Source organism: Haemaphysalis longicornis, unplaced genomic scaffold (genome assembly GCF_048455015.1).
Source record: "Haemaphysalis longicornis isolate Haplotype H1 unplaced genomic scaffold, Haemaphysalis longicornis Haplotype H1 scaffold_8, whole genome shotgun sequence".
Lineage (NCBI taxonomy): Eukaryota > Metazoa > Arthropoda > Arachnida > Ixodida > Ixodidae > Haemaphysalis > Haemaphysalis longicornis.
Genome location: NW_027526445.1, coordinates 58,347,016 through 58,372,453, shown reverse-complemented (window position 1 = coordinate 58,372,453; position 25,438 = coordinate 58,347,016). Strand labels below are relative to the sequence as shown.

The 25,438-nt window shown below is 46.0% G+C and overlaps 1 protein-coding gene across 1 annotated transcript in view; it reads right to left on the bottom strand.

Moving 5' to 3' along the window:
* LOC144148851 (U20-hexatoxin-Hi1a-like) overlaps positions 1 to 19,538 on the bottom strand; it is a 29,737-nt gene extending 10,199 nt beyond the window's left edge. The window contains exons 1-3 of the mRNA XM_077680373.1: positions 19,490 to 19,538; positions 7,537 to 7,593; positions 7,132 to 7,162 (exon numbers count right to left, since the gene is read on the bottom strand). Of these exons, the coding sequence (XP_077536499.1) occupies positions 7,132 to 7,162; positions 7,537 to 7,566 (61 nt within the window). The 5' untranslated portion in view covers positions 7,567 to 7,593; positions 19,490 to 19,538. The remainder of the gene's footprint in view (positions 1 to 7,131; positions 7,163 to 7,536; positions 7,594 to 19,489) is intronic.
* Positions 19,539 to 25,438: the final 5,900 nt, after the last annotated feature.

The window sequence follows — 25,438 nt, the reverse complement described above, 5'->3', positions numbered from 1 at the left end:
TAACCGGCCATTGCAATATTTCATGTTTCTACCAGAGCGGTGTACACGGAACGACGTTAGAAAACTATCTGAAAAATGGTTTTTACAAATCTTCTCGAAACTGAGATTTTTTAGCGATATCACGTACCTGAAGCATCAAAGTTCTCCCAAAAGCTCATTTTCAAAACGATACTGTCTGATTCCTTTCTGCTATTTGTCTTCGAGTCAACTTCGTGAAGAATTGGTGTTAACGTGTGCTGCTTATTCGTACGCTCTTCTATGATGATTCAAAGCTGACCAGGATGAAGAAAATTTCTACAAAGTTTTTTTTTGTTTTTTTACGTGAGGCCTCCAGAGGCTTTCGATGTGTTCCCAACACTTACTATTTCATCGTACGGTCTAATAGACTACCAGATGCAAAGGGAGGCACTGGTGTATTCACATTTCTTCCTGCTGAAAATACCCTTAACTTTGTTCTACCGTAGACTTTTACTTACCCTAATTTCCCTTCACCGAATGACTAGGTTTGTGTACGTCGTTGTAGCTTGATTTAATTTCTAGAATACTTCACAAGTCCTGACTCGCAAGCGCTCCTCACTGATGTACCTTCTGTTATGTTCTTTCATAATATTGCCGTGGTTACCAACGAATATCACCTGGCTAGCAGTCCGTATTAGCAGTGAGCCCGTAAATATGCTTGCCAACAAAAAAAATTGTTGTTTATTGCGGATATTCCTGGATTACACCACAAAGTAAAGTGCGCCCGAGACGAGGATAACGCACAATCTTCGTTTCGCAAACGATAAATTTGGAATTTTACGCACAGGCGGAAAGTGTCAGAGTTACCCAAGCCTTTTTGCCATGCCGATAGTGAATTTTCCTTAAGATTGCATATTTTTGTCACGTTGCTCGGTCCCTTGTTCTCTGTTCTCTGGGGAAGTTTTTTTCAAGTACAGAAAACCGAATTGGCGCATTTCTGCATTTTTATATGCTTTTAGGGAATGATGAAATTTGTGAACATACTTGTTTAATCATTTAAATTGCACTTTGTAGTTTCCAGAATGAGCGCACATTAACTCTCCTTAAGATGGTGGTAACGTATAGGCATATGACAACGCATGGAAGCTGTTATAACAGCTATTTCTGCAGATTTCGGGATGGCCACAATTTTTCAACAAAGATAATTCCATAAAACAAATATTTCTGCGATCTAATCCACGCGCTTTACCTGAGTGGCTCCAGTATCTCAGCTCTCGCGGGGTCGTCTACTAAACGGTAGCGCGTTGACAGCACGTGAAAGCCGCACCGATTTTCTCTCGGGGAGAACATTTGTAGCTGATCCCTCTTTTTGAGGATATCCTGAATTATGTATGGGGGTGCAACTGCGTGTTTTCAACACAGATTTCGCTCAGTAAACCACTGCAAATGTGAGAAGTTAGGCCGGCAAAACTAGAACGCACCCACCACCTTGGCCCCGTTTGTGCGGCGCTGTACGGAGCCCGAGGACCCCGGGTAAATCTCGGTTGCCATGGCTGCTTTTACGTCCGTTTACAATACGAAAAAGTCACACAGGCACCAGTAGGATTGGAACCTGTGTCTGGTAGAACAGACAGAGTTAATTTCAGTCATCTCACCATTGCGCTACGAGCGTGAGCTTGTACCCATAAGTCAAAGAGCTTACTCCCTCGCCTGTAACAGTGCGGATTACCTTAGCACCTCCCAAAGTCCGTCCGTGTCCATCCGTGCGCACACCACCATCAAGCGAAAATCAAGCGAAATTCGATTTCAGCCGTAAGTTGCAGTTTTCTTTAGGGAATAATCAAAGTGCAACTCATAGCTGAAATTGAATGACGGTAGGGTCGCAAATGGGATGTCGCTCGGGGCGCAACTTCGATGTCATTTCGAGTCCCCGTACTCCGAACCATCGCCATCATCCACGGATTGGAGATGCAGCCATTTTTTATGTCCACATTTACGGTTGAACTACATCTACATGAGTGACTATACGGTTATGCCGAAAACCAATGGACGAATTTCTGGATGCAGGGGGGAACGAGGTCAATCAAGATGTCTAATTAAGGTAAATGTGCTCGTGTACAACGTATTTAGATTTTATGTAAAGCCGATCACATGAATGAGATCACATTAAAAGGGATTAAAATGTCGCGATTTAGCTGCAATTCTTCATTTGAAATATAAATTTTATATATCAGATATAAAACATATATCAAACATAGGTACAAAGAAGGTAACATTGGGGTACAACTGCAATGATTTGAGAGGAATAATTTTTCTCAGGAGTGACGGGTGTTGAATAATATAGAGTAATGGTTGATAAGCGATTGATTGTTATCAATCTTGAGGCGAGAATGATAGGTTATAATTGATTGACAGCGAATAAATGAGTAATGATGGAGTAAAGTAGGTATCGGTGTCGGGTAAACAAAATAGGTTAACGTGGAGGAAGGTTGAGGCAGGCATTTAGCTAGATGAAAATGGGATAATATGGGTCAGGGGGAATAGGATAGCTTCAAGTAAATTAAGCTTAGGCTGGAGTTTGTTATGGTGCACTAAGACGAAATATTTGATGTTAAATAGAACAAAGTGGATTAGGAGTATTTTTAGCGAGTTATAATGAACAAAGATATATTAGGGGGGGGGGGGAATTTGGCTAATCGGGAGAAACATTATACAGCGCAGAACAAGCAAAAAGAAACGAAAAAAAGTTCACAGGCGCTGCCTCTCGATAACTTTAATAGAGGAAACACACAAAACTGATATGCAACAAACATGATAAGAAAATACAAAAGAGACAAAACGCGAAAAGGACACACCAAACACCAACACGGGCACTCCCTAAATAGTCAAGATACTACTGAGATAACGATTGATAACGAGAAATGAATTCGGAAAAATATTTTGTCCTTTATGTGAAAGCACGCAGAAAGCCGCCCCGAGGAACTGCATTTGTGGCCTTGCTCTTTCTGCAGCCTCTATATTCTCATGTACGTGCTTTTCACGCCTGACATAGATACGGTACGCCTATATCCTAGAGTACCGCTGCGGTAACAACAGTGAATGCTATAATGTCCACGTATTGCTCTATTCACGTTTAAGTCATGCTCGTTGAGCCTATCATTCGAGCTTCGGCCTGCCTAACCTGTGCAATCATTAGCGCATTGATTGCATTTTAGATGAAGTGTAAAATTTCCTCGTGTCATCATGGATACACTTGCACAAAAATAGTAATTTTTTGGAGCACAAAGCACAACGTTTACTTTCCACGTCGTACAATCTTTTTGAGGCGTTGGGACATTTTCAGAATGCATGGTATGACGACTACCTTTTTCTTGTAATTTTAACAAGGGTTTAGTTTAGGTTCTGCGTTGGTTACACGCTCGTTCAGGTGTTTGGGACAGACACGAGTTTAGAGCAAGGGTACTCCGATGCCGAAAGGCAGTCAATTGCTCATTAGGACTTGAATACTTTGAATATTATATATTTTTTTCATATATATACAGCCAAACAGAGACTCGCGGGAGCTGTGTTTACGAGTTTAGAACAAGCCGACCAGACTTGGAGCAGCGGTTTGCTTTCTGTGTTCATATTCCTGGTAGACGCGGCACTAACGAGACGACCTTGTTATGTGTTTAGTGTTGTGATTTTCTGTCTTTTCTCGTCACAATTGATTAGTATCCGCTCAACGGGGTTCTTTGATCAGAGTTGTAAAAAGGCGCCATCGCTGTTGTTCCGTTCATCCTTGCCATTATGGTTCTTCTGCGCTGAAAACGTTTTCAATATACTACCATGAAACCGAACCTGCTCTTAGTGAGTGCTGTGAAAACGTGTGGAGGTGTAAATAGAAGGTACCTGCCACAACAGTAAGCGACTCCTTCACATTAAGATCACGGAAGCACATTTAGGCATGCAAACTATTTTTTCCCAAAAAGGACAAAAAATCAACCTACATCAGAGACTCAACGGACAATTCTGGAAAATCGACAACTTTTGTCTGAGACTGTTGCTACCAATGAACGCCGTTCTGAGAAATTATAAGCTTACAGACTGGACAAAAGACGTTCCATAAGGCCCTAACTATTATACAGCTGCGTTCCGTAAGTACAAACCACCACCTAAAAACCGCACTTTTAGGAAGCTTTCAGTACTCACTGTATTTATGACTGCCCAGAATATTTATCATTGACGTTACCAGGATACGTACATAGCGTTTTGATGCCGAAGATTGTATCCTGCACCCCAAACGTTTTTGATTTATTGTAAGGTTTAACGCCCCTACTCTTCACAGCCGATGAGGTGCGCCGTAGTGGGATGCTGCGAATCGATTTTGACCAGCTGGGGATCTTTAACGTGCGCTGAAATCTCGAACACACGGGCGTGTTCGCTTTTCAAGTCAATCACCCCAAAATTCGATGAACTGAACACAACGCTATGGTTTTTTATGCACCGCTCTCATGCTGTCCTTGTCATGGGTAGTATGTATACGTGAACAAGACAGTTCTACATTTAGAGTGGCATGGTTGACACCTGTAAATATCTTTTAGCGCAAACACAAGAAACAGCTTTGGCACATTCGAGCCCTCAAATAAATGCAAAATATCTTTAAGGAAAAAAAAAAACAAGAACACTGGTTTATTTGTTTGAAATGAGACAATCACGCGGGTGAAAAGGCAGATTTTCAATAGCAAGATATCCGCCCAAAAGGCAGAGCGATTTGCACCTGAAAGCACAAGTGCTACTGCTGGGCTAGAGCTTTGGCGGTGGCCTGTCGTTTGAAAACTGAAAAAATGAAAGCCTTTCAACCATGTCGAGAAATCGTCCAAGGATCGTCCAAGTAAAATGTCCCAGGGAACTAAAGCGATTACCTACATCATCATCATATTCATCATCATCATCATCATCCCTCTCCTCCTGAGCCTATTTACGTTCACTGCAGAGCAAAGGCCTATCCCACGAATCTCCAATTAGCCCGGTCCTGTGTTAACCGCGACCAATTTATCCCCGCAAACTTCGTGACCTCATCGGCCGATTTAACTTTCTGCCGCCCCCTGCAACGCTTAACTTCTCTAGGGGTCCACTCTGTTCCCCAAATGACCAACGGTTATCTTGCCTTCGCATCACATACCCTGCCCATGTCCATTTCTTCGTGTTGATTTCGACTAATTTGTCCTTGACACGCGTTTGTTTCGTGACCCACTCCGCTCTCTTCTTTTCCCTTAATGTTACACCTATCATCTTCTGCTCCGTTGCCCACTGAGTCGTTCTCAATTTAAGTTCAGCCCTCTTAGTAAGCCCCCATGTTTCTGCCGCGTAGGTGAGCACAGTTAAGATCCAGATGTCATACAGTTTCTTCTTTAGGGACAATGGCATGCTGCCAGTCATTATCTGAGAATGCCTGCCGAATGCACTCCACCCCATTCTTATTCTTCTAATTATCTCTGCCTCATAGCTGGGCTCCGGGCTAACAACTTGGCCTAAGTAGATATATTCGCTACCACTTCCACTTCCCAGCCACTTAGCTGAATCCGGTGTGTGTTCCCGAAGTTATTGATCATTATTGCTTTTCTGCACATTTTTTCAGGCCCACGGTTATACTCTGTTTGTCTAGTGCGGAAAGCGTGCTTTTACCTGCAAGGGCAGCCTAAAACAACAGGAAAGCTTTCAACTGACAAACACGTCTCGTGCTTCTCCTTATTTGCGAGAACAATCAAGCTGAGCGTAGGGTGGAGGATTTTTTACACGAAGCGCTTAGTGTAGTCTTAATTTGTGTTTTATTCTCTTGTCGTTGTCGTTATTTCATGGTATACCGACCACCGGGAAACTTTACCTAATAATTACGGGCTTCCGGGACTTCCGTTGCAAACACCGTCAACAAGGCAACCAATAGCGGGATCTGTGGTAAATGCATGCGACGTTTATTCTTTTACTCTCGCGAGCTAATAGAAGTCTCGTTTTAAATGAAAGTAATTTTGCCATATTATTTCTCCGTATTGAGCACTGTAAGGTTTGTAATTCATTTCGGACTTTTTAGGAGAAAGCTGGAGCTTTCACGGACCTCTTATAGGCAGGAAGAGATAAAACCCCATGTTCTTTTGCATACATGAATCGAACCTTCTTTGTGACTTACTTTGCTTTGCTATGTGATTTTAGCTAATCGCATCGGTGCACATTTTCATTTGGGTAGAATTTATAGGCGTGAATTAGATTGGTTGAGTAACGCCTCATTTGTGCTACTGGTTAGACGTGTCGCAGGATGCAAACCTTAGCCCTGAAGAATACCAGCGGCCTTTCATAACCGTCGGCCTTGAGTGAACGGAAGGAATCGTGGGAGAGAAGGAGCGCATTCGAACTGACATTGGTTTAATATACAAGGCGTGAAATCTACGAGAACATCCTGGAAACGCGGCGTAAAAGGCGTACACTTCCCCGCGGTGGAAGAATATATATGGTTATAAGTTCATAACTAGTTTACAAATACAATCATTTGAGGCCATATAAAATGCATTTTCTTTTGTTTTCTTGCGTATGCCCCTTTTTCTGTTTCGTCTACAGAAGAACTGCCCCATCAATGCCCCGCACCAGCGATATACAGTTCTAAATTTCACTTCTCAATACGCAAGTAGAAAATACCTCAATAGAATTTTGTTCTAGCTACTTCGCTAAGCGGCTTCAACCCTAACGCTTCCAAAGTTACCCGCCTCCCCCAACGGATAGGAATGATAGATCGTATTGATGCTGGAACAGCGGGTGCAATGCCTATAGCGACGAAGAGGCGCACTAAACATCGAATCCGAGCAAAGTTTCCAGTCCATATAGCAAAATTAGGAAAACATTGGCGCCGCGCATGCGCACACGCACAATGTAAACGCGATGCTTTTACACTGAATAACAGATTTAGAGGCTCTTTCTACGGCCACGGCTTCGATTGAAACTGTGCATGGAAAGAGTACCATGGAACATAGAAGAGCACCATAGAAACCCTTGCTATAAAATGTTGATACCCTTAGATAAAGAAAGGGAAAATTGAATTGCTCGGTTATTCTTCGAACGCGCAAATACGACTCTATGAGTCGTGAAGTAATGAGGTCTGTTCAGGTGTGCCTAAACACACTTTCAGTGAATATTGTTACTGACCTTCATATGTTAACCCAATGATTGCCGATATCTGAAAAGAAACACGAGTCTTGTTACAAAATGTAGGAGTACGATCGAAAGTGGCAGTGTGGTGCCTCATTCCAGGTTTTTATGACCAGTGGCCATGTCTCGATTTCATTTGTCGAATATTGGGTAATAGTTTACCACAAAATCAGTCTAGTTTCATTATCAGAATATTCTGAGTTCATATGTGCCCTTTATTTTGAATACAGGTTTTACAAAATTGAAAATACTGGTCTATTTAAAGTTTCTTTCAAATATTCGCATTTATGTTTCACACATCTTAGCGTTTATTACTGTTAATGTTTTTTGCGAGAGAATTTAGTTCTTTGGCTCTGAAGATTACAAAACGCTGCCTGCTAAATAAGTCACAAAGGCACTCACCCCGAAAATGCAAAGGGTAAGCCGAATCATGGCAGGATCTCTTTTGGTAGCTTTGAACTGAAATCAAATAAGAACAGAGGATCCGCAAGTTCAAATTTATAGGCAGTACGATGGAACAGAAATGCAAACCCACAGAGTAGTTTATCATTGTACATAACGTGTAAGTGAGGCATCTGCGGGAAATATTCTATATGAGATGAATCATGGCATTACCTAATTTTCGCAAACCTCTCGCGAGAAACATGCACCCGACCTTCCATACGGGGAAGATTGCTCGCTGTACCCCTCGCAGCTCCACCCACCAGATGAGCACCGGCTTATGTGGTACGGCACATTACCCCGACGTATCGGCATTTGCAGTCTCAGTCATCGCCTGCTCCCATGAAACAGAACGAACCAACTAAGCCTCAATACTCATGGCAAATGCCACCACTCAAGAAAAAATAGCACTGCCTCTAGACATAAACAAGACTCCAGCACCGACAACAGTCTGATCGTAATCACAGAAGGCTCTAGGCAACTATGCTATGACAAGGGCAGCGTCTTATACCCGGCGCTAAAAATTCTCCTAAGAAGTCCTCCCTGCCAGCCCGTTATGCTGCTAAGAACACCCGCTCACACTGGCATTGAAATCAACAACGTGGCTAATCAGCAGGCGCGAGCGTTAATTCCCCGGGCTAGCACTTCTCTTGGCGTTACGCATGGAGCACCCGAAATATCGGGGTAAGCAATCACAGCACATCACGCACCATCACCGCCTCACCCGCTGAACACTGCCCTTGCCCAACTTCAAAGTTAGAATCGAGGAAGCAGATATTGGCCACTCTACAACTCCACTCCTTCTCACCTGGCACACAACAGCACTCCCACCAGTACCTCTTCCCCTGCGCAGAGTGTCCGAGATGCCACGACCTCGAAAGCCTCTACCACTCCTTGTGCGAGTGTGCGGAGGACCCTTAGCCCTTCTTCCTCACCCATCCGCTGGGAGCCGGTCTTCAGTAGCTTTTTTCTCGTGTATAAACGAACACTGATGCACTGACGCTACAGTATGCTTCGGCTATCTGGGCTTACGCCCCCCACAAAATGAACCCGGTCTATTAATATTAAATTGTTTTTCGGTTTCCCTGTATCTCGCTTTGCTCAATGCGGCACAATATAATGCATGTAGGATTTTTGAAAATTCTATTTAAATGTCGTTAATTTTGCCGATCGAACCCTGCATGCCCTCTTAAAGATTTTTTCTAAGGGTTACGCGGGAAAGCATTGCCTGGATAAAATCGACCGCTAAGCAGTACGGGCAAATTTTACACAACATTTTTGGGTATTTCTGGAGGTATGCAAAAATGCAGTTATACCCAAGAACACTTGCAGCAGAAAGTAACTTTATACGTACTAGTACAAACAAGATGGGTGGTGACATATTAGCGGACAGAATTTTGAATTTGCTACCTCTGCGTATAACGAACTTATCACAAAGCAGAAACTGTTGGTATCGTTGCCGCAAACAGGCACAAATTCATATTTTGTATAAGACATCACAGAGTTCTAGTAAATCCAATATATTTATATCAAGTAGCTCTTGCACGTGTTTTTTTAGAAAACCAGCCGAATTTAATATATTCGTACGGGGTGGGTAAAATTAAAACAGAGTTACTATACAAATTTCGCGAGGACATAACATTTGTGCCAGGGTTGTGGAACTGACGTCCATTTATATTGGTGGTTATAATATTTATTTCCGGTTAATCCGAACGTTCATACTCAGAGAAGTCGTTTTTGAAACCCCCTTTTAAAATGTATTGTTTCACTGTTATGATCCTAGCGTAGCACGCAATCTGTCCATATTATAAGAAAGTCCACGAAGCTAATTCATTATCACGCGTATGGGGGGTTCATCGGCGTTACCTTTCCCGCAATAACAACTTACCCACAAGAGCTACTGGACCAACCCCAAAGTAGAAGCGGAATTTGTTCGCACCAACAAGGCTCTCGGAACTAGCACAAATTCAATTATATAGAATTTCCTCTCGCGTCAGTACAATGAATAGCTCTTTATGTGTATTCACTGCATTAATTGTATTACAAAAATAATTCAACTAACGCAATGGTAAAGTTGTTTTACTGCTGTAACTTTCGATCTTTTGAAGTTTGTTTTCGTCAAAATGCAGTGCTGCTGGTAAATTTTCTGATACTCAGATGTGATATAAATATTGGAATAAAAAAACCGGGTAAACACAAGACTATTTGATATCTGACAGTATATAACTGGTGTGAAAAATTTTAATGCTTAACAATAATGTTAACCTAGATTTACAATTCCTTAACTCTTAGGATAGATTAATTGCGCTCTCGGCTCTCGTTTGCCTTGAACCACGAAACTCCGAAACCGTCGTTATTTTATCTTAGGTGTTCCTCTGTGTTGCAAGGAGGTATACCCACTGGTATGCGTCCACCCAAAAATGAAGGCAAAGCGGGAATGTTAAAAGTTGTACGAAATTCCTACTTTAGTGCTTGAAGTAAAGGTTCGGTTTTTTAGATGCGACGCTGAGAGGAGCATCTCTTGCCGGCGGCTCTTCACTTCCTGCGTCGTTGTCGTCCGCGTCCGCACAGCTGCGTCTCTCCTCCGCTCTCCTCCTCTTCTCTCTCCGACGATATGGCCGATAGCGAACACTCTCTCCCAACAACTGCTCGCGGCCCTGCGCGCAGCGCAAGCGCGCTGTGCGCATGTGCAGCGCCCTCTCTCTCCGCGGTCTCCTCTCCTTCGGGCGCGCTGCACTCCGGCAGCTGCGCTACGCGCTGCGCTGCCGGAGTGCCGCGCTCCGGCCGGTATCTCAGTCGACGGTCGTCCGCGCTACGCTTGCTCTCTCTCTCTCTCTCTCTCTCTCTCTCTCTCTCTCTCTCTCTCTCTCTCTCTCTCTCTCTCTCTCTCTCTCTCCCTCGCATTACTCGACGATTTCTCACGCAATTCGAGTAATCGACCCAACGGAAACGCACAATGGAACCCCCTTCAGCGTCGCATCACACCAGGATTCCCGCGAGGGGAGGTGGGCGTAATTTTTTGGAAGATGCCCTGCACTTCTATTACCATGAGTGCATTCATATGCGCTCCATTGTATTAAAGTCCACTTATCGCTCACAAATAAGGTCACTTTGTCCATGACTATTTTTAGGCATTACTTCCGCGAATAATTTTTTTATCTGGAGTGGAGCGTAATTAAAGACAATATTATTAACCAGATAATTATTTTCTTGTGATTTATCAAAGCTTATCGATTTATTTTTCAGCGAATTGACTGGTACGCAATTCGTATGCATTGCGATAATCCACATATCCGCTCGACATGCCTATCTCGTTCCTATATTATCAAATGCGCTGTTGCCCGAGTGTCATCCATATTACAGAAGTGAAATATTCGCAACATGATCTAAACCAAAAATTATCGGAATGTGTCTAAACGACCTTAGAACCGTGCTAAACAGCTCATTAAGAACGCAATCTTGGCATAATAACTGATTTTTCTCTCCTAGATCTATCACAATGGTCTCCAAGGGGCTTTTATTGTGGGTAACCATATCTTTTCTTCGGTGTTGCAGCACACAATCGCATTGTCTTGGGTCCCTAAAACTTTGAAAAGTAGCAAGCTCAGCGTAGGTTTTAAGGTGGCCACTACAGTCATTGACACTTTCAATTTTTTGTGAGATTTTAATTTCTGAAAATAATATAGCTGATACACCTGCAGGGCCAATATTGTCAGCGGCTTTACTACTATACACCATCAGAAAGTCCAAATCGTGTCACAACAAATGCCATACAATTTTCTGTGGCCATGCGACACGTACTTAGGAAATGCATCCGAATGTCCTTTGTTGAGTATATTCTGTATGACCATCGATGAGTAATTTTTCGAATAACATCACAATGTTGATAATATTGCGGTACAGGTTCGCCGCGCCAATACTACTACGACGACGGCGAAGGCGGAACCACGAGGGACAAGCTCAAATGCGCTTGCGTTGGCGGAATAAAAATCAGTTCGAGCCAAAACGCTGTCGCTGGTGGTTGATTCTGCGCCGGTAGCGACATAAATTGGTGTCGTAAACCGAACTCGCCTCTTCTGACCGCGCCATGTCATACCATTCGGCCTCGCCGGATTCTGCGGGCCAACTACCGCCCGGTGGTGCACACGAATCAGCTCCGCCGGCACATGAAACAGCTCCCCCTGCTCACGCTACAACCGCGGCTGTGCACAGAACTGCTCTACCCCCGTTCTCGACTCGGAACCTAGGGACATGGTCCACGGAAGTCGAAGTGCGCTTTCTTCTGCTTCGCATCACTAGCCAGGAGACGAAATATAACGCTGTCTTGACCTCCTTGCCAGGCAGCATCGTGGAGGAGCTGGCCGACATCCTCTATGCACCACATCCTCAAGAGCCGTACGACCACCTAAAGGCATGGATCATCCAAAGCAAGTCGGAGTCGGAGCGCAGCAGGTTGCAGCAGCTTCTGAACACGAAGAAGCTGAAAATTGCATGCGGCAGCTATTGGGCGATAATGGCCAGGACCTCAGAAATCCACTTCTTCTGGAGCTGTTCCTTCAATGCCTCCCACAGAACATGGTATTCGTACTTACGGCAGCCGCTGACATGCCACTCGACCAACTAGCGGAACTGGATGACCGGATATAGGTGTATTACCGGTCCCCAAGCATCGCCGCAGACGCCGATACGCCCTCCACCTCATGGGACGACTCCAGGCTTGGTCGACGTGACAGCCGCATTGATAAAATCAGCCATCAGTTGTAATCTCTCGCATCCATCTTGCACTGACGCCGACGTGCATCCCGTGACAGACGGTACTCCCCATCCCCGTCCCGCTCTCAACATCGCTCCTCCGCAACACGCGGTGAGCCTGGCCCTTAGGGCGTTTGTTGGTATCATCGTACCTTCGACACTGCCGCCCGCAGGTGCAGCAAGCCTTACTCATGGACGGGAAACTAGGAGACCGGACACTGGCGGAGGCAAGTGAACCCGGTCATGGAGTCAGCCGCCTCTTCTACGTCACCGACAAAGTTGCCGGCCACCGCTTCTTGGTCGATACGGAAGCAGAGGTCAACGTCATACCGGCCTCTTCGCTAGACCAACGACGCCGAGAAATGACCTCCCTGTTAATCTTCGTCAACAACTCGCCGATCAACACCTAAGGCCGGCGGTCGCTCACAGCGAATTTTTGGCCTTCGTCGCACCTTACGATGGCTTTTCACAATTGCCGACATCAAGCAGACCATTCTCGGTGCTGATATCCTGGCTGTCTACAACCTGGCCATGGACGTGCGCTCTCAACGCCTCATGTACATGGCGACGAGCCTTTCGGTACATGGCGACCGGACATCGAGCGTTTGTGCCATCTTCCAAGTACGAGAAAATACTTGCAGAGTTTCCCACCATCACCCACCACACGCCAAGCACACCAACACCCACCACATCGTCACGAAAGGACCCCCTGTCGTCGCTCGAGCGCGTCTTCTCGCCGGATCGCGTTATGCCATGGCTCGTCTAGAGTTCGAGCCCATGCTGGAACTGGAAATTTTCCGTCCATCTTTGAGCGACTACGCGTTAGCCCTGCATATGGCACCCAAAAAGAACCCCGGTGACTGGCGGCCATGCGGTGACTACGGTGCCCTTAATGCGATCACCTTGCCGGATGGGTATCTCCTCCCGCATTTGCAGAACTTCACCGCAAATCTGGCAGGCTGCAAGATCGTCAGTAAGGTGGACTTGGTCAAAGCCTATAACCAGATACGTGTGCTGCCAGCAGACATCCCGAAGACGGCCATCATTACACCATTCGGTCTCTTCGAATGTGTCCGCATGCCCTTCGGCTTGCGTAACGCTGCCCACACCTTTCAAGGTGGCATCGACGCGCTTACCCGGGGTTTTGATTTTGTCTTTGCCTACGTCGACGACCTCTTAATCACAAGCTCATCAACATCCGAGCACGAAGTTCACTTGCGAGCCCTTTTCACTCTGCTTGACGAATATGGGTTCGTCATAAACCACCAAAGCTGTGTCTTCGGCGTGCAGACCATCGAGTGTGTGGGCCAGTTGGTCACTCCACAGAACATCGGACTTCTCAACACGAAGGTGAAGGCCATCCAGGATATTCCACAGCCCCCCTCAATTAAGAAGCTAAAAGGATTGTTTGGCCTGCTAAACTTCTACCGGCAGTTCATTACCGAATCTGCCGAACTGGTCTAGCCCCTCACTGATCTGCTGGCCACCAAGACAGGACCTGCAGAGCACTTCGATTGGAGCGAGCAAGCAGCGTCAGCCTTTTATACTGTGAAAATGGTTCTTTCCGACACTGCCACGATTTTACACCTCGTTGCTGACGCTCGACTTCGCGTTGTCACCGACGTCTCCAGCGTGGCTGTCGGTGCTGGGGACGAGCATCTCGTCTCCGGTTGGCAACCACTTGGTTTCTAGTCCCACAAACTGAAACCTGCTGAGACAGGGTACCGCACCTGCTGGCACGAGCTACCTTGCCATCAAACGTTTCCGGCATTTCCTCGAAGGCAGGGATTTCTACATCTTTATAGATCATCATCATCATCATCATCATCACCAGCCTATCTACGCCCACTGCCGGGCAAAGGCCTCTCCCATTATTCTCCACTTACCTCGGTCCTGTGCCAACTGTGACCAATTTATCCCCGCAAACTTCTTGATCTCATCTGCCCATCTAACTTTCTGCCGCCCCCTGCAACGCTTGCCTTCTCTAGGGATCCACTCTGTTAGCCTTAATGACCTAGCGGTTATCTTGCCTCCGCATTACATGCCCTGCCCACGTCCATTTCTTCTTCTTAATTTCTACTAATATGTCTTTAACACCAGTTTGCTCAATGACCCACTCCGCTCTCTTCTTGTCCCTTAATGTTACACCTATCATTTCCCGCTCCATTGCCCGCTGAGTCGTTCTCAATTTAAGTTGAACCCTCTTGGTGAGCCTCCACGTTTCTGCCCCGTAGGTGAGTACCGGTAAGATGCAGCTGCCATACACTTTCTTCTTCAGCGACAATGGTAGGCTGCTATTCATTATCTGAGTATGTCTGCCATATGAACCCCACCCCATTCTGATCCTTCTATTATCTCTGCCTCATGGTGGGGATCTGGGGTCACAACTTGGCCTAAGTAGATATGTTCGCTTACCACTTCCACTGCCTCGCCACCTATCTCAAACTGCTGTGCTGTCCCGAGGTTATTGATCATTACTTTTGTTTTCTGCATATTAATTTTCAGGCCCACGGTTCTACTCTGTTCGCCCAGTGCGGAAAGCAGGCTTTGCAATTCGTCTCCCGAGTTACTTAGCAAGGCAACGTCATCAGCAAATCTGAGGTTTCTGAGGTATTCTCCATTAACCCTTACTCCCACCTGTTCCCAATCCAACGTTCTGAATACTTCTTGTAAGCATGCTGTGAATAACATTGGAGAGATTGTGTCTCCTTGTCTGACACCCTTCCTCATAGGTATTTTTCTGCTCTCCCTATGGAGGATGATGGTAGCTGTATGTAGACCCATTGTAGATATCCTCTAGTATTCTTACATAATGCTCATCTACCCCCTGGTTCCGTAATGCCTGAATGACTGCTAGGGTTTCGACCAAGTCAAATGCTTTCTCATAATCTATGAAGGCTATATATAGGGGTTCAGTATACTCAGCGCACTTCTCTATCACTTGATTGATCATGTGAATATAGTCCATTGTTGAATAACCTTTACGGAGCCCTGCTTGTTGTTTGGGTTGACTAAAATCTAAGGTTGCAGAGATTCGGTTAGCGATTACCTTGGTAAATACCTTGTAGACGACTGACAGTAAGCTGATCGGCCTGTAATTTTTCAAGTCCTTCATGTCGCCTTTCTTATGGATTAGGATGATGTTCGCGTTCTTCCAAGACTCCGGTACCATTGCGCGTCATTAGGCATTGCGTATACAGGTGTGCCAGTTTTTCAAGTACAATTTCTCCTCCATCCTTGAAGAGGTCTACTGTTATCTGATCCTCACCAGGTGCTTTGCCCCCTTTCATTTCTTTCAAAGCCTTTTTTACTTCTTCGGTCGTTACTGGTGGGATGTCTATCTCCTCTGAACTACTGTCTCGTTCGGCATTATCCTGTATGTCCCGGCTACTGTACAGATCCCTATAGAACTCCTTGGCCACTGTGACTATTTATTCCTTTTTGTGATGACATTGCCTTGCTGATCCTTGAGTGCAAACATCTGATTTTTCCCCACGCCAAGATATCTCTTCACTGCTTTCAGGCTACCTCCGTTCTTTACAGCTTATTCGATCCTCTCCATATTATACTTCCGTATGTCAGCAGTCTTACGCTTACTGATTAACTTCGAGAGCTCGGCTAGTTCTATTCTGTCAGCTGTGGTAGAGATTCTCATGGTTTACCGTTTGCTGATTAGATCTTTAGTCTCCTGTGAAAGTTTACCAGTATCCTGTCTGGCCATAGTGCCCCCGACTTCTACGGCACACTCCGTGATAATGCCTGTAAGGTTGTCGCTGGCTTCATGTGTCGTAAGCTCGGCTTCCTCGTTAAGGGCGGAATATCGGTTCTGCAGTGCGATCCTGAATTCTTCTACTTTACGTCTTACTGTTAGCTCATTTATCGGCTTCTTTCGTACTAGCTTGTTGCGGTGCCGCCTCAAATCTAGCCTAATTCGAGATCTTACCATACGCTGGTCACTACACCTTACCCTTCCGAGCACTTCCACATCCTGCACGACGCCAGGGTTATCGCATAATATGAAGTCTATTTCATTTTTGTGCTCCCCATTCGGGCTCCTCCAGGTCCACTTCAGACTCTCCCGTTTACAGAAGAAGGTATTCATTATGCGTAGGTTATTCCGTTCTGCAAACTCAACTAGTAGGTCCCCCCTGCTATTTCTACAGCCCAGACCATAGTTCCCAACTGCCTTCTCTCCAGCCTGATTCTTGCCTACTTTAGCATTGAATTTCCCCATAACTACGGTATACTGTGTTTTTACTTTAGCCATTGCCGATTCCACATCTTCATAGAAGCGTTCCACTACTTGGTCGTCGTGGCTGGGTGTGGACGCGTAGCCGTGCACCACCTTGAGCTTGTACCTCTTATTGAGCCTAATTACAAGACCTGCTGCCCTTTCATTAATGCTATAGTATTCGTCTCTGTTGCCAGCTATGCTTGTATTGACTAGAAATCCCACTCCCAGTTCTCGTCTGTCCTCTAGACCACGGTAACATAGGACGTGTCCATTTTTCAGCACCGTAAAGGCTTCGCCTGCCCTCCTAACCTCGCTAAGCCCTATTACATCCCATTTGATGCCCTCTAATTCCTCGAACAGCACCTCGAGACTTGCTTCGCTAGATAAGGTTCGCGCGTTAAACATTGCCAGGTTCAGATTCCATTGGCGGCCTGTCCGGATCCGGGGATTCTTAGCACCCTCTGCTGCGTCACAGGTCTGACCGCCGCCGTGGTCAGTTGCTTCGCAGCCACTGGGGACTGAGGGCCGAGGGTTAATTGGCGTATTCATGGGAGGTTGTGGCCGTTACTACACCAGGGTGTCCAATCCTGCTCTGGTGACGGAGTGCATTACCGGCAATGGTCGCCGGGGTCAGGCCGCACCCCAAGCCCCTTTGTGAAATTCCATCAATCACGGATCACAAGCCCCTGGATCACAAGCCCCTTTACGGATCACAAGCCCCTGAAGTTCGCCTTCCAGCGCAACCACATTTCGTACTCCTCGCGTGAGATCGGACACCTCTCCTTCGTCTCGGAGTTTACTGGAGATCTCCGCCATGTCAGCAGCCCGATGAACACTGCTGCTGACACGCTGTCTCGCGTCGAAGCCCTTTAGTCTTCACACCAACTGATTTCTATGGGAGAGCTTGCTTCTGCATTGGAACAAGACACTGAGTGCCAGCTACACCGCTCTGACTCCTCCACGCTGACTTTCACAGATGTGCGTTCGCGTTTACCGAAGGCACAATCACATAAAAGACAAACTGGCGTTTCGTCGAGCCCTTTCGACGCCCTTCACGGCAAGAGTCACCCTGGCATCCGAGCAATTCAACACCTCGTCACAGCTCGGTGGTTCTGGCCCTCCTTAGATGCCGATGTCCGCCGGTGGGCACGCACCTGCCTAAAGTGCCAACGTGTCAAGGTAACAAGGCACACAGTCACTCCAGCCTCGCCATTTCATCTAACGGACAGCCGTTTCGCGCACATGCACATTTATCTGGTCGGCCCCCTGCCACCGTCGCCATGCGCCACTTACTTGTTGACGTGCGTGGACCGCTTCACGCGCTGGCCAGAGGCAATCCCGATCCCTGATATCACGGCGGAAACAGTCGCCACAGCATTTGTTGGTGTTGGGTGTCCCGTTTCGGCTGTCCTGCGGTTGTCACCACTGATCGCAGGCGTTAATTCCTATCCACCCTGTTCACGCTGTGGCTGCCATATTGGGAGTACGCCACATACACATCACCTCCTACCATCCGTCTGCCAACAGTATGGTGGAGCGTTTACACCGGCAACTCAAGGCTGCTGTCACCACGTACCAGCCAAGGGAACATCGGGCCGACCACCTTCCCCTCGTCTTTCTCGGACTACGCTCGGCTTTTAAGAATGACCTTCATTTCACATCAGCCGAGCTGGTATTTGGCTGCCGTCTTTCTCTACCGGGCGACCTTTCCACACCTCCGCCTGCTGAAGGGTATTCGGACCCTGCCGGTTAGGGGCTGACCTCAATCACCTTTTCGAGCAAATCCAGCCCGTACTTCCTCGACAGCGAAGCCACCACTCTGTCTTCGCGAGCCAGGACCTTTCCCCCTGCACTCAAGTGTTTGTGTGCCGCGACGCTGCCCGTCGACCCTTCACCCCGCTTTCGACAGCCCATACCGCGTCATCGAGCGGCACCCGAAGACTTTCACCCTCTTCATCAACGGCTGCGAAGACGTCGTCGCCACTGACCGGGTAAAGCCCGCATACGTCGCCTCTCTGTGACCCAGCCAGACCTTCCCTGTCTCTACAACCATGCCTCGGAATTTGCACATTCAACCGTCGAAAAAGGTCACGTGGGTTTGAACAACGGTCTCCGGCTGTACGGGGAGGAGCCCTGTAGCGGCGCAGGTGCGCCGCGCCAAGACGACGACGACGAAGGCGGAACCACGAGGCGCGTGCTCAGGTGGGCTCTCGTTGGAGGAATAAAATTCAGTTCGGGCCCAAACGCTCTCGCGGCTGGTTGATTCTGCGCCGGTAGCGAGAATAACTTCGGAAAAGTCGTTTTCTCAGATTGAAGACAGCTTCTACGCGAAAATTTTGTAAGAGCTAAATAAAACAAGAAAAAATTGGCGGAGCAGCGCATTTAAAGATCTTATGTGTCCCAAGGAACATTTCGTTAACTTGCAATGCGTAACATCCAAAATCCGTTACCTCATAATAAGATAGCACAGAAAACAAGCTCTGGAAATGAGAAGGGGAACATTGTACGAGGACACGACGTCCGCACTAGGCTGTGATAGGCTCACTGTGCGGAGCCAACTACAAGAAAAATTTGGTACGAAAAAATTTGAGCAGCAAATGTACTAAACTCAATTCACTTATGAAAGAGTATCTCTGCATTTTTTACGCATGACACTGTTGAAAATTCCTGAAAACAATTTGTCTAAATATCCAAAAGCGATGATCTTATCGTCCTAGTTCTGTACCTGCTTTTCTGGTAACAATTTAAAAAATTGGGACACAGTAGGAACAGTGAAGTGTGAGCTTTAGCTTTTGATATTCTCCGCCTCTAACTTCCTTTCTTGAAAAATTTAAAGAGCGTAGGGATATAAATTGTTTAGCACGATTGAAAATAGATATTTAGCTCGATGCTATTTGGGTTCTAGTCAAGTAAATATGCAATACTTACGTGTAAACGACCAAACTTCGCTGCCTTTCCAGCGGTTACTCTCAGCGAGGTGCACTGCCTCCAGTGTACGTCCTACTGCGCAGAAAAAAAGTATCCGCCCTAATATCGTCCGACCCCAACGGAAGCCCTACGTTCTCACACAGACGATAGGATACGCGCGAAGTCGTGTTTCTGTGGAAAGAGCGCAGGCGGGTGACACTGAGCCGTCGACTTGCAAAAAATGACGAAAGCTTCCCCTTCTCATGTTGCGATTGACGGCCGTCCACCCTTCTGAAGGCTTCGTCAAGGGCTCGCTTCCATAATCACTCCTCTAGTTTCATCGCCACAAGCGAGATTTTGTGGCAAGATAGGGCTCAAGCCGCCTACGCGCGCGTGTGTCTAGAATGAACTGGTCGGTTTGCAGTTCTTGAAGATTTCTCTGGACATCATGGGTGTACGGTGTCGAAAATGGTGCCAGGCGACAAGTATTCGTCCAAAACAAGGTTAATACTAAATTTCCTACGTATTTCGGAAAAAAGGCCCCTTTTGTAATCAATCGTTGGCTCTGCTGCGAACAGTGTCAAACCCGTCACATTTGTGAGAATGTAAGAATTGGTTTGTTTGTCCATATGTTGAGAGTGAAGCGGTTTATCATGTAAATTTATAATATCAAATAAACAGACTATAATGTGCCAAAGATTAAAAAAAAGTGTAAAATAAAAAGGTCCACTCTTCATGCGCTGCTAGTGTTCGCGGTGTCGTTTCGGGGAGGCACGTGGGCACCTTGCCGCAAAGAAATACTCTAGAAGGCGGAAAGGAAGCCTTCAATGCCAGTTTCTGCGCAAAACCACCGTTGTTGTTGGGTTGGTGATAAACTGGCCGCAGCCGTAAAGGGAAAATAATTATTGAACAATTGTGTGAAGCGACTGTAGTTCAACACAAACTTCCCCGTTCCAGTTCTATGTGTTCGCGACTGAGCTGTACGAGCACTTTCCGAGCAGCAGAACAAAAATTCTCGCCGTTTATCCTTCCAGCGTGACACACACCCATTTAGGGGAGTGGCAATGAATGAGGAGCTTTGAGAAAAGAAGAGGCCTGCTTTTCGAAATTCAGAAATGTATCATTTGCAACCCTAGCGCTGCCTTAACGTGCTGCCTCAACGTGATGACACGGAGTACAACACGTGAACACGGATCACACAAAATCTCTATTTCAGGGTTGGTGTGGCAAGTGCTGCTCTGGTTGAGGAGATGATTCGTAGCGTAAGATAAAAACCGAACAAATATTAAGTAGTAATACATTTAAAGCAATTAATAACCAAATAATCATAAGAAGCTATAATCCAAGTAGTAACCAATTTATGGTGGTATGCAATAAATATGCTAACGGTGAAACTTGTATGAACGAAGAATTGTAACAATCTATTGTTTATACATCTATTAGAGTTGATTGCGCATGTATTAAACATATTTCTTTGTATACTGAACCCAAGGGTGCTTGCTCGTTCTGTCCTTATCATATATTGGAAGTGTTAGTTTTTCTGTTAGCACTTATTCACACAGCCGTTTTTCACCCCGTCACGTAACCGTCACGTCACCGTCTTCCATCATGGGTAACGGTTTGTGGGTAGTTTCTAGCCAAAAACGGTGTGACGGTGACGCGAAACAGAGCGCTACGTTTCCGTTCCGTCAACGCGACGGGAGCATGCCCCGTGTTAAACCAGTCAATCAGAAAACACATTTTTACAGCTAAATCTAGCGAAAAGTGAGCACACGTAAAAATCTAAGCCATTTTCTGTACTTTCCAGATTAAGCATGCTCAATTCTAGGCTAAACTGACCACTACGCAGACGACCCTGTACTCTGACCGAGAGCTCCAGTACAAACGCCACTCAGTCCGTTTACGTCTCCGCCACTCTTTCTTGACGTGACGGTGCCGTGGCGAAGATAGTGACGGCTGTGTGAATGAGGGCTTCTAGTGCAGAGGTTTCGCACCCTTCGGTTTTCTTTGATTCCATCGCTTTCCGATCTTTGCTCCCGAGGCTGTAGTCTCGTCAGGAGATGTACGAGTCTCTTTTTGCCACGTCTCGTGGAAATGACTTCACGCATCTACTTATGTCCGTAGTAAATTGAAATTGAAGGTGAAAGATGCTAACACGAGGGTGTAAAGAAAAAACCCAGCAAAAGTAATGTTCTTAAATCAACAAAGAAACTAAAAAGAAGAAAGTCGCAAATATGATGTTGCACAACATAAATTGCTGATTAGTACATTTCCAAGCTTTCGCCGTCAAATTACGCAAGCAGACCCAATCTTTCGCTACTGTTTCTCTCAGACACTGCGGGAACAGCTGTATTTTAATATTTCGAGCATAGCGATGCCCACCAAAAAAATACACGAAGAACAATACCAGGACGTGACTCCGTATCGACTTTTTTGTGATGCATAAACGGGTGTACAAATAAAAATAACGCTTTGTGGCCACTTAGAATGCCTTGATTGATTGATCGTAGGGTTTAACGCGCCGACGCAACGCAGGTGATGAGGCGCGCCGGAGTGGAGGGCTGCGGATTAATTTTGACCACCTGGGGATCTTTAACGTGCGCCGAAATCTCGTACACACGGGCGTTTTTGCTTTTCGCCTCCATCAGAAAAGCGGCCGCCGCGGCCGGGAATCGAACCCGCGATATCGTGCTCAGCAGCGCAACGCCTTAGCCACTGAGCCACCGCGGCGGGTACTTAGAATGCCTCAACCGTATTTACGCTGTAGTATGTGTAACTAATGTATAGAGAATACATTTGTGAATTGAAGTATGTATCCCATGCGATATATTATTTTATATATTAGCAGCTAAGAAAGGGCGGTTGAGAAGATGGGAAGGGGTGCAGATATTTACTCTTGCGAAAGTGGCGTGTTCTTTTAAAAAGAAAAATTAAGAAATTGGTGCTTAAAAATTGAAAACTGACAAAAAAACTTGGAATCGTACGGCGATGCCTCTAATATAAAAGTTTAAAACGTTAAAGCATAGTTGACTTTAGGCTTCATCATGACAACGCTTTTATCCTCGTTTTACAAGGCGCCCTCGATGTTCGCTGGCTGGCTTGCTTATGCGTGCTCACGGAACGCGACTTCCATGCATTGTGAGACGCACCATTTTGTTACAATTTTGTCTTCCTCCATGAGAAGCCTGAAGCGTAAACGTTCTATTCGCCATTAAAGCCTTTTATCTATATATGAACATAGTATTGCTCGAGCAATACCTGTGGCATGTCTGCCAAATTTCAAAGATTTAAGAGATTTTATAACCTCGAAAGTACGAGGAGGCAGGTTTAAATTAAGGGCCAAAGAATCTTGACCGACTCCCCAGCCACCAGCCCCCCTCCCCCTTTGAAGCATATGTGCGTCGTTGTATAAATGAGTGAGTGTTGGTGCCGAACAAAAATTGTGCCGGGGGAGCATTTGAAGGTTGAACCTGAATTTGAAGCATTTGAGGCTTACTTTGATAAGGGAACAGCGACGGTACCAAGAAAACGTTAGTCGAACCACGTCTCGGTTGGCTCTTTTGCCTTCCTCAACTAACCGGGTTTCCCACGTTATCCAAGTTTTGGGACTCCATCGAGCTGCGCCGTTTTGCGAAGCAGAATTGGTGGTACAGTGACAAGCGCCGCATCCACCAGCGCAAGCAACACGGCGGATTGTTTTCCCAACGGGACGCAGTTACTTTTGCTAATGTAGTAGTGTTGAAACGAAATACAATATTATATCATGCAGACGGCGTTTCTCGAGGTAAGGCGTGGTCTTTGTTCCTTCGGTGGTGTTTCAGCATGTATTTGCGTGTCTCATCGCAGATTGTGAGCGTTGGAACGAGATTTTCACGCAATTTGGAGATTCACCAACTGATCTTTACATTATTAAAAAAAAAACAGCGCTAAAATTGCCCCCTCCCGTAAAATCGTGTTGGTTTTTTGAGAACCCTTCTTGTGACTGCAAATCAGCCGGTCCGACGGGCTGAAAATACCCAAACAATATTTGAATTGATAGGCGTGCTCAGAGCACCAACCAAGACAAAAAGGTTTTATAGTATTCACTTGCTGAACGTCTCCACATTCAAAGCTTAGAGATTTTGAATAAACGTTTGATTTCGGTTTGACGTTTTTCCCTTGGTTCGTGCGGTGAATGTAATGTCCGCATTTGTGTCTTCCTACTGGCAAATCAGTAGGCACCATGGACACAAAAAAAACAACTTATTTAGGGTAATAATATTAATGACATAATTAATTAATGCCGAATGCAGCAGTCGATATAGCCGCAAATGTCACAGACAATAGACTTAAGTGTATAGCGTCGAAGTGTTTTTAGAGCAATTCAGGTAATGAAGACAACATAGTTTGAGTCTCAGATTTATTTGTACAATTTTATTGAGCCGAAATGTGCGCTCAAAACTGCCGTTTCACTTCAGATCTTTTTTTACATACGATTGACTACGCATAGCTTTGATGACACAATAAAAACTGAACTACTACAAGTAAAGGTATGAGGAGCACGCATGATCTATACGTGTTCTGAAACAAAAAAAAAAGAATAGACCAGAATACTCACGAAACAAAAGAAAATGCCAGACATGACGAATACCATAGAAGCGAAATCCGGTAAGAAACACCGTAAACGGACTACGGTATATGTAAATACACGAGATCACTTACATGTCCAGTATTTGTAGCCGCGCGTTACAACTAACCGAAGGCAGGCTCTGAATATATGTTAAACATTCAAGCTATAAACTACATTGCGTCTCAACCAAACCACAAGCGATACTTCGACATACGCATGGCAATACCGCTTTAAATAGGTGTTATATAGACGCCCGTTTTAAGAATGTGCCCCTGGATTCTTTGAATGAATCCGCCTGCAGTAAACAAGCATTTTTCGAAAATATTGTAGAAGCGTCAGAAGTTATTTGATGCGATATTTGAGGCATTACCCTGGCTTGTGTGGAAAGCACTTGACATAACAGCACGGGCAGCGACGTTAGAAGTACCTCTAGAAATTTGTCCAGAAAATAAAGAAACAATACCGCCCAACGAAATCGTTTTTTGTAGTGGGTCCTCTCAAGTGCACTGCCAAAGGACAGTAACTAAATAATGCAGCTGCAATAAAATCTCATTACAGCGTAGCGGGATATAACTAAATAATGAATATAACGAAGTAAAGCATATTCTTGAAATCTCCATAGACAATCACTCATCCGGAACCTCGCTTTAAGGAAGTAAACTTTACCTCTCAATGGCTATAACGAACAATATTAGTTCCCCCTCCACGAACCCTCCTTCTTCCCCCCCCCCCCAAAAAAAAAAAAAAATCCGACCAATCGGCAGGAAGCACTCCGCCAAGTTTGACACTCGTTCAGAGCGGCTGTTTAAAAAAAATCCCGCGTCGACCTCTCGTCCTTGCGCACCCAGCCCACGCACGGCCGAACGGGCCATCCTCCTCACTCAGGCAGCTGGGTAGAGCGAGCTGGCGGGCGGGCAACGTGGCGGCAGTGAGAGGCGGCGTAGAGTGGTTTCACTCAACGCCTAAGAAGACGCTTTCACTACGGAGGAGCCTACCGACGATGCTATTGTCGCCAATGTCACTGGACAAACTGGCGCAGACAACGACGAAGACGCCGTTGTCTCCCATGCACAGACGTTCCACTTGTCAAAGTCGTCGGAGGTACTCGATGCGGTGGACCTTCTGCGTTGTTTCGCCGGCGCCTATGGCGACGGTGAAAACGCAATCAACGCCAGGCCACCGCTGAAAAGGAAGTCTCGTCTGGGATGTCGGAAACAAAGGAGCATTACTCACTTTTTCAAGCTATGTCTGGCGGGCAATAAAATAGGGAGTGTGTACATGGGGCAAGTCAAATATTTCTCATGTATTCAATTTGCGTCGCGGGTGTGACCGCGTAGCGATACGATGGGCCGCGACGCGGT